The sequence below is a fragment of the Notechis scutatus genome, chromosome 1 (genome assembly GCF_049901735.1).
Source record: "Notechis scutatus isolate UNSWTSFEM ecotype Mainland chromosome 1, rNotScu1.2, whole genome shotgun sequence".
NCBI lineage: Eukaryota > Metazoa > Chordata > Lepidosauria > Squamata > Elapidae > Notechis > Notechis scutatus.
Window position 1 is genome coordinate 1,982,290 of NC_142009.1, and position 8,911 is coordinate 1,991,200.

Sequence of the window (8,911 nt, forward strand, 5' to 3'; positions counted from 1 at the left end):
CCAACCTCCCAGCTATGCTATAGGTTCCAGCTTCAGCCAAACAACCTTCAAATGAGTTCAGTTTTAAATTTGGGGAGAGGGATGATTTAAGCCCCTCGCAGAGCAAAACCTCAAACCCTTTTGGTCCTGCACTTACGACCGTTAAGGGAGCCCAACATTCCCGTTGCTGACTTTTGTTTGCTCCCATTTTACTTCTTTTCTGCCACCGTTGTGAATAACCACCGTCGTTGAGTGAGTCACAGGGTTGTTAAGAGAAACCAGTGCTTCCACGTGGGCTACTCATCAGAAGGTCACCAAAGGTGGCCATGTGGCTCTCCGGGACGCTGACATAAGTACACGCCAGTTGCCGAGCCTCTGAATTTGGACCACGTGATCTCAACTGGGTGAAAAACGTTTCCTTTTTTTTTTAGTGCTTTTAGTAACTTCAAGTGGCCAATGAATAAATGGTTGTAAGTTGAGGACTCCCTGGACAGAGCTTCCTATTAAAAACCCCAACCCCCAAAATTGTTCCCTAAAGCAGAGTTTCTCATTCCTCATCGCTTTAGCCCAAGGGTCTTCCAACTTGGCAAGTTGAAGACTTGTGGACTTCAACTCCCAGAATTCCTCCGTTAGGCACAACCTGCCTGGGTGGGGAATTCTGGGAGTTGAAGTGCACAAAGTTTAAGGCAGGGGTCTTCGAACTTGACAGCTTTAAGACTTATGGGCTTCAACTCCCAGAATTCCTGAGCTGACATGACTGGAGAAAGAATTCTGGGAGTTAAAGTCCACAAGTCTTAAAGCTGTCAAGTTGGAAGACCCCTGGAATAGATAGACAGAGAAAGAGAGGTAGAATAGATAGAAAGAAAGAAAGAAAGAAAGAAAGAAAGAAAGAAAGAAAGAAAGAAAGAAAGAAAGAAAGAAAGAAAGAAAGAAAGAAAGAAAGATAGAGATAGATAGATAGATAGATAGATAAGAGAGGAGAGAGAGAGAGAGAGAGATAGATAGATAGATAGATAGATAGAGGGGAAGAGAGGAAGAAGAGAGAGAGATAGAATAGATAGAGAGAATAGAATAGATAGATAAAGAGAGGTAGAATAGATAGAGGGGGAAGAGAGAAAGAAGAGAGAGAGAGAGAGATAGAATAGATAAGAAAGAGAAGAGAGAGGTGGAATAGATAGATAGAAGATAGGATAGATAGATAGAATAGACTTGTGGAGTTCAACTCCCAGAATTCCTGAGGAAGAATTCTTGGAGTTGAAGTCCAGAGGTCTTAAAGCGGCCAAGTTTGAAGACACCCCCCCACCCCCCGCTTTAAACCTTGTGGACTTCAATTCCCAGAATCCTGGCTGGGGAATTCTGGGAGTTGAAATCCAATCCTCTTAAAAGTCGGGAAAAAAAACCTGCTGCTCTAAAACAGGTCTTGTTTATATTTTTTGCCAGGTTACCTATTTCAAGGACTCACAGCCCAGCCAGGCCTGGGTTGTTTGCTTTCGCAAAGCGGGTGGGTGGGGAGGGGGAAACGGTCCAACTCCCAGACCTACAGCCTCTGTCCCTCCCTGCTCCTTCCCAGAAAGGCCAGACTTTGGAAAGCAAACTAGCAGAAACTGGAATATCATAAGGACCCCCCCCCACTTCACATGAAAACCACCCCCTGAAAAACCTTGCTCAGGTGAAGAGATTTTGAAAAGGGGTTTCCTCCCCCCACCCCCCAAAAGCAGGACTGCATGGGATGAATTCGTCTGAAGAGGCGGATTGAAGCATTTGAAACAATCTGGCCCTGTTTGTGGTTTAGTTGTGCTTGTGGTTTTACTTTGCTGTTTTTAAACCCAGATGGAGGTTTTGGGTGAGTCCAGGCAGTATTTCGTCAACCTGGGCAGCTTGAAGAGGGGTGGACTTCATCCACTCCCAGAGTTCCTCTGCTTTAAGAGGGGTGGGCTTCGAGTCCCCAAATCCCCCAACCAGCATGCTTTAAGACCAACGGACCAACTCCCAGAATCCCCCCAGCCAGCGGGGTTGAAGTCCCCACCTCTTCAAGCTGGCAAGGATGGGGAGACCTCGGTTCAAAAGTCTCCTTTTGCCAACTGACTTAGTGCCTGCAAGGGCGAAGCTTTCCCTTCGCTGGCCTGCTTTCCTGGGGGGCAGGGGGGCACGATCCCCCCCACAGCCCTGGGATCTGGCCTGCATGCCCGTCCCTTGCCGCCCAGTCTCGCAGCGGGGAGGGCCGGGGTCTCTCCTGCTCCGGCTGCTCTCCCCCTCCCTTTGGGGGAGGCGAGGCTGGGGGCTGCCTTTCCAGGTGGGCAAACCCCCCAGGTAGGCTGCCCCCTCCGCGCGGGAGGTTCCACGCCCGCCCGGAGTGCAGCGGGGGCGGGGAGGGGGCGGTGGTCTCTCGGGTCCCGACTCCTCCCTTTGGGAGCTCGGCTGCCCAGGTAGACTGCCCCCCGCAGGGAGGGGGCTCCACGCGGGCATCCCCAAGCAGCCTGGGCAGAAGCGAGCCACGGCGCCCGCGGGCGCCTTTCCAAGCTGGCAGGCGGGAGGCGCGGCTGGGCGGGGGCGGGGTCAGCAGGGGGCGGGGCGGGGGCGGGACCCGGCCTGTCCCTCCCCCTGTCCTCCTCCCCCCAGCAGCCCGAGCCGCAGCTCACACAATAGCGGCGAGCGCGGAGCTCGGCGGCGCTGGGCGGGCGGCGGCGGCGGCTGGGGGCCCACGGCCGGCCAGGGCTGCGGGCGAGCGGGGCGCATCGTTGGCAACGGAGGAGGAGGAGGAGGAGCCGCCGGAGCCATGCCGGGCTTCGACTACAAGTTCCTGGAGAAGCCGAAGCGGCGGCTGCTGTGCCCGCTGTGTGCCAAGGCCATGCGGGAGCCCGTGCGCGTCTCCACCTGTGGGCACCGCTTCTGCGACACCTGCCTCCAGGAGTTCCTCAGGTGGGCGGCCGACCAGGGGACCCCCAGCCCCCGGTTCCCCTGGGCATGGGCAGAGCGCCCCCAAGCGCTGCCCCCGGCGGAGAGAGAGAGAGAGACCCCTGCCCGGTGCGGGGAAGCGGGCTGGGGTCGGGGGTCGGGGGGTGGGCATCCGGTCCCCTCCTCCTCCTCCTCCTCGCCCCTCTGCCCTGACCCTCCGGAGGGTGGAGGGGGCTCCCTGGGGGTGGGGGGGTCAGCCTCCCCTCTTTGCCCGGCCGGACCCAGCCCGCGATTGCCTGCTGGGGACCCCGCCGCCCCCTCCCCTCCAGCCCTGCCCTGTTTGGTGCCCGCTGGCCGGGCAACGGCCTTCCACCCGCCCCGAGCGGACCGCCCGTGTTTGCAGAGCGATGTCCGGACGCCTCCCGGGCAGCAAGGAGGAATTCACCCGGGGTTCCCCCGCCCAGCAATGCTGCCTGCCCGGTTCCTCCTCTCTTTTTTGGGGGGCGGGTTTCCAGGGAGGGGAGGGCGGCCGGTCCCCGGAGAGCCGGAGACGGGGCGGGAAGTGGAATTTAACCCCGAAAGCGGCTGGTTGGCAGGCGGGAGCTGTCCCGGCCTGCCCAGAAACTCGCCGACTTTCTCCGGTTTCGGGCAGGCGAGCGAAGGGGGGGGCGTCGTCCTTGGATTGGGGTGCTCCGGGGATGGGAGACCACCAGGAGATGTGCAGGTGGGTTAGGAAGTCGGAAAAAGTCGCGGGGGGGGCAGGGTAGGAAATGTTGGAGGTATTGTGAGGTTTCCTCCCAGGGAGGGAATCCTTTGGGGTTTTTTTTTTTAAGAGAAGAACAAGAATTGGAAGGGACCTTGGAGGTCTTCTAGTCCAACCCCCTGCTCCATCCGGAGGGTCCAACTTTGGAACTTTGAAGACTTGTGGACTTCAACTCCCAGAATTCCGGGAGTTGTAGTTCACAAGTCTTAAAAAGTTCCCAAGTTTGCACACCTTTAACCTTATACCATTCCGGACAAGAGACTCTCCAATGCTGGAGAGCAAACCTACGGATGCCACAGGACGCTGCATCAGCCGGCGAGGCCACCGGCTCTCGGACAGCCGGAGGAAACAAGTTAGGAGGTTGCAAACTCTTACAAGGGCCTGGGGTCCACGTGAAAACAGTGTTTTTCCTGGCTATCTCGGTGGGGGTGTGGGGGTCACGTCCGTGTGCCCCCTCTTTTCCCAGCTCAGGAGCCCTGTGTGTGTGTGCGAGACGGCAAACTCTTCCAGACAGGATTGTGTTTGTTGTGCTCTGAAATAACCACAATAAGCTTCGCAGGGTGAAATCCAGTCCTTCAGTTCTTCTTGTTGTTGTTGTTGTTATGTGTGCAATGCAGGAGCCACAACTTCCCAACCCCCTCCCCCCCCCTTTGCAGGTATCTGGACATGCCCAGGTAGCTTGGGGTTGGGGGCCCAATGGAGAGACCCTTCCCAACTCTGAGCATTGGGTTTTAGGGCCAGTTGAGGGGGCTTTTCCCCTTGGGCTCACCCCCTAATCTCTCCCCACCCCTCTCATTTGAAAACGTTGCATTTCCTGGTTTGGGGAGGGGGGCTGCTGTTTTCCTGACCTGGAGGGGGGCTCTCCCCATTGTGGGTGGGATGCCAGCCCCTGCGGGCCTCAGGTCTCCTGCACAAGACAAAGACCATCCCGGAAGGAGGGAGAAGAGGGGGGAGCGTCTTACAACGGCTGTTTGCAAACCTCAGAGAGTTTTTTAGTTTTTTTTTTCCTTGGGCTGGGGGAGCAGCTTTGAAGCCCCCTCTTGGGTGGGGCCTGGAAAGAGCAGAGCCTCGGACTGCAGGAATGTGCCCCGGAGGGATTTAGGGGAGGGGTGTGTTTTCCCAGCCCCAGCTAAGGCCCTTCCTTCCCCAGCGCTGCTTCGGGGTGGGTTGGGAAGTTGCTTGCCAAGGGGAGGGCTGTGGGAATGGGGACCCCCTCCCCAGTCCGGCCTGGATCCCAGAAGTGAGGGAGGAGTGGGATTCCTCTTTCTCTCTTGCAACCCCCAGTGCTGCTATGGCTGCTGGCTCAGCACATTCTCTGGCGCTTAGGGGATTAATTGCTTGCAGCCCCTCCTTCTGGGGAGGTTGGCAGCCCCCCTCTTTAACCCTCCGCTTCCTGTGGGCTCCGCTGGCCGGAAAAGGGGAACAACCCCCCTAGAAGACCCTGGGGTGGGGGTGGGGGTATCCCTGATTTTGAAGTCGGGGACCCCTCTAGTCTCCACGTCCTTGACTTGTGACAGGGGTCTCCAAACGTGGCCGCTTTAAGACTTGGGAACTTCAACTCCCAGAATTCTCCAGGCTGGGGAATTCTGGGAGTTGCAGTCCACAAGTCTTAAAGTAGCCAAGGTTGGGGACCCCTGGTCTGCTGGCTGGGGAATTCTGGGAGTTGAAGTCCCCAAGTCTTAAAGGGGCCAGGGTGGGAGACCTGTGACTTACGACCTTGGTAATATCCATCGCTAAGTGAGTTTTGCCATCTTACCTCCTCTCCTGCCGCCGTCATTTAAGGGAATCCCTGCTGATGTTTAAGTGAGTCACACATGGTTGTTAAGTGAATCAGGCTTCCCCGTTGACTTGGCCAGTAGGAGGACCCTGCCACCGTCATAAACGCGAGTCCAGTTGCCAAGAGTCCAAATTTGGATCACGGGTGACCATGGGAAGGTGGGGGGGCGGGGCAGATGCTGCAAATGGTCATACGTGTGAAACAACCCTCCTGGGTCACTATTTTTTCTCAGTACCGTTGTGACTTTGGACGGGTCACTAAACGGACGGTGGCAAATTGAGGACCGGTGGCATAGCAGAGCTTTGGGGTCGGTGGGCTTGTGCCCCCTGAAGACAAAGGTGCCGCAGGCCTTTCTCACTGGGCTGGCTGTGACCCCCCCCCACCTGTGGGAGGAAGGGGAGGGGGCTGCTTTGGCCTTCCGCCCACCAGCTGGGAGTCTGGCTGGCAACCCCTGGGCTCCCCACCCATCCAAGTGGGCAGGTGGACCGGAGGCAGGAGCCAGGGGGCCGGCCAGGCCGACTGGCATCCGCTGAACAGGTGGGCCTCTCCTCCTTGTGCCTCCACCTGGCCAGCTGCCAAGCAAACTTCCCCCTCGCTGCAGCGCCTTCCCTGCAGGTCCCAACCGGTCCTGCTGCCCCCCCGCCCCAACCGCCTTATAGTGCCCCCTGGGGCTGCCCTCCCCTCCCCAACAGCAGGTGGCATCAGTGCAGTGCCCATCGTCTCCCTTTGTCCCTGGGCTGCCAGCCCTGCCCCTCCCCCTGGCTAAGGAGGATCCCCCTGCTGGGGGGGGGAGAGTGGAGGGCTCTGGATAGGGGGGTGCAGGAAGGAATTTGGGGGTTGCTAGGAGCCGCCCAGGGTAGGTTGGCGGAAGGGAGGGTGAGTCAATGTTTGCCCTGCTAGCACCCAGCGGCTCCAATGACCTTTGGCCGGGCCCTGCTCGGCTCGGCTTGCCCTGAAAGGGAGGGAGGGGCATTGGCAGCAGGGGAGGGGAAGGGCATGTGGGGCAACAGGGGGGAGGGGAGTTCTGTCAAAGGACAGCCGAGCTTCAGGAGAGGTTGGTTGCGGTCTCTGGAAGTTTCTTTCTTTCTTTCTTTCTTTCTTTCTTTCTTTCTTTCTTTCTTTCTTTCTTTCTTTCTTTCTTTCTTTCTTTCTTTCTTTCTTTCTTTCTTTCTCTCCTCTCTTTCCTTCTCTCTTTTCTTCTCTCTTTCTTCCTTCCTTTCTTTCTCTTTTCCTTCCTTCCTTTCACCATCTATCTATATCTTTTTGTCTGTTTGTCTATTTCTATTTCTATCATATCTATCTATCTCCATCCATCCACATAATCTCTCTCTATCTTATTGTCCATCATATCTGTCTGTCTCTCATCTATCTATCTATCTGTCTGTCTATCTATCTATCTATCTATCTATCTATCTATCTATCATCTATCTATCTGCAGTATCTGCACTATCTGCAGTATCTATATCTATCTATCTATCTAGTCTGGCCATCCCTCCCTCCCTCCCTCCCTCCCTCCCTCTCTCTCTCTCTCTCCTGTCCTGTCCATCCATCTATCCATCTATCTATCTAGCATCATGAAACGTACTTGCAACCTATCTGACGGCCATTGTCTCTGGGTGACTTACAGCATAAAAACATTAAAACCACCAAGTATAAAATAACACAGCAAATAAAACCATTAAGCCCAGAAGACAAAGGAGAGAGCCAGGCGCGCGCACACACACATTCTGTGTGTGTGTGTGTGTGTGTGTGTGTGTGAGAGAGAGAGAGAGAGAGAGAGTGTGTACAGAGACTGTCTTGACCCCTGGAAGGCAGGGGGGCACCTTGGCAGGAAGTAAGTAAGTGAGAACCAAGGCAGAAACTTGGAATTGGGGGAGTGGGAAACGGGGATTTCCCCTTAGTCCAGCCGGAGGACAGCCCCATATTTACCCCAGAGCTTCTATGTGGCCCCCTCTCCCCCCTCTCCTCCCCCTCCCCCACATCCACTTGGTTCATGGGGCTACACGCAGAGGGTGGTTCACCCTGGTCAGCTGCGTTCGGACTCAGCCGGCTGCGCATTTTCGGTGTGGAATTTTCGCCCCTGGAATCTCACGTCCGGTTTGGGTCCCCACATTGCAAAAAAAAAAGAGGTTGAGGCTTTGGAAAAAGTTCGGAGAAGAGCAACGAAGAGGAGAGTAAAACATCTGAAAAAACGGCTGCAGGATTTGGGTTTGGCCAGTCTGGAGAAAAGAAGAATTCGGGGCGGGGGGGCACATGATAGCGGCATTCCGGTATTTGGGGGGCTGCCACAAGGAAGAGAGGGGTGGGTCCAGCTGTTTTACAAAGCATCCGAAGGCCGGACAAGGGACAACGGATGGAAACTGACCAAGGAGAGAAGCAACCTGGAACGAAGGAGAAACCTAACAGTGAGAACAATGAACCACTGGAACGGCTTGCCACTAGAAGTTGTAAATGCTCCAACACGGGAGGCTTTTAAGAAGAGACTGGACAGCCGCTTGTCTGGAATGGTGTAGGGCCTCCTGCTTGAGCTGGGGGCTGGACTAGACGACCTCCAGGGTCCCTTCCGGCTCTATTCTGATTGATTGGTTTGGAAAATTCCGGGTGGAGGGTGTCTACTTTGGGGGTTGGGCTGATGACCGGGGGGGTGTTGGCTAGAAGAGGGGAACAGTTCTGTGATTGAAACCCACCCCCCTCTTGTGCACAGGGGGGGCACGCATGGAAAAGGGCTGGGACCATGAGACCCCTTAACCCGGACCCCCAACTGCTTACATTTTGTTCAGCGGGGGTCCTGGGTGGGTGGGGGGCTGGTGATAGTCGGAGGGGGAGACTCCCAGGCCAGCTGAGTCCTTGGTTTGCCCCCCCTCTCCCCCCACTTCTAGTCCAGGTAGTAATTGACCCCAAAATGACTGTTGCTAAGGCAAGACGCTTGTTAAGTGAGTTTTTCTCCCATTTGACGACGTTTCTTGCCGCAGTTGCTAAGCGAATCCCTGCAGTTGTGACGTCAGCAACACGGTCTTTAAGTGAACCCCATTGCCTATGCTGGTCAGAAGGTGGGAAAAAGGGGATCCCATGAGCCCCCCCTGGGAACGTGGCGGCCATCATAAGTATAAGCCAAGAGTGCAAATGTTGTGACTGTGTGGCTACGGGGTTGCTACAACGGTAGTAAGTCTGCCAAACATTCACAAGCCAATTTCCAGGGCTGTTATCACTTCGAATGGTCCCTAATCAAACCATTGTGTGCCTCCCTCATCCTGGCCAATGCAGCGGGTGGGCGTAGGGTCTTGAGGGATTCCCCAGCAGGGAAACCCAGATTGGTGTGGTTTTATTGTTCCGTGCTGCACAGAACAAGCCACCATCCGTTGCACTGTGGTGGAAGCCAGCATCTCTTGAGGCAGCGCCAAAGAAGGCCGGTTGGTCTTTAATTTTTTTTAAAGAATTTTTTATTTTGACAACAAACATAGATAAATCACAAACACAAAACCTCTAGCTATCCATAT

General features: G+C 55.6%; 1 protein-coding gene across 1 annotated transcript in view; it reads left to right on the forward strand.

Annotated features, from left to right (window-relative positions):
• The first annotated feature begins 2,627 nt into the window (after nucleotides 1–2,627).
• Nucleotides 2,628–8,911, forward strand: part of TRAF4 (TNF receptor associated factor 4) — a 14,119-nt gene continuing 7,835 nt past the window's right edge. Inside the window, 1 exon segment of the mRNA XM_087954581.1 lies at nucleotides 2,628–2,898. Coding sequence (XP_087810707.1) covers nucleotides 2,756–2,898 — 143 coding nt within the window. The 5' untranslated portion in view covers nucleotides 2,628–2,755.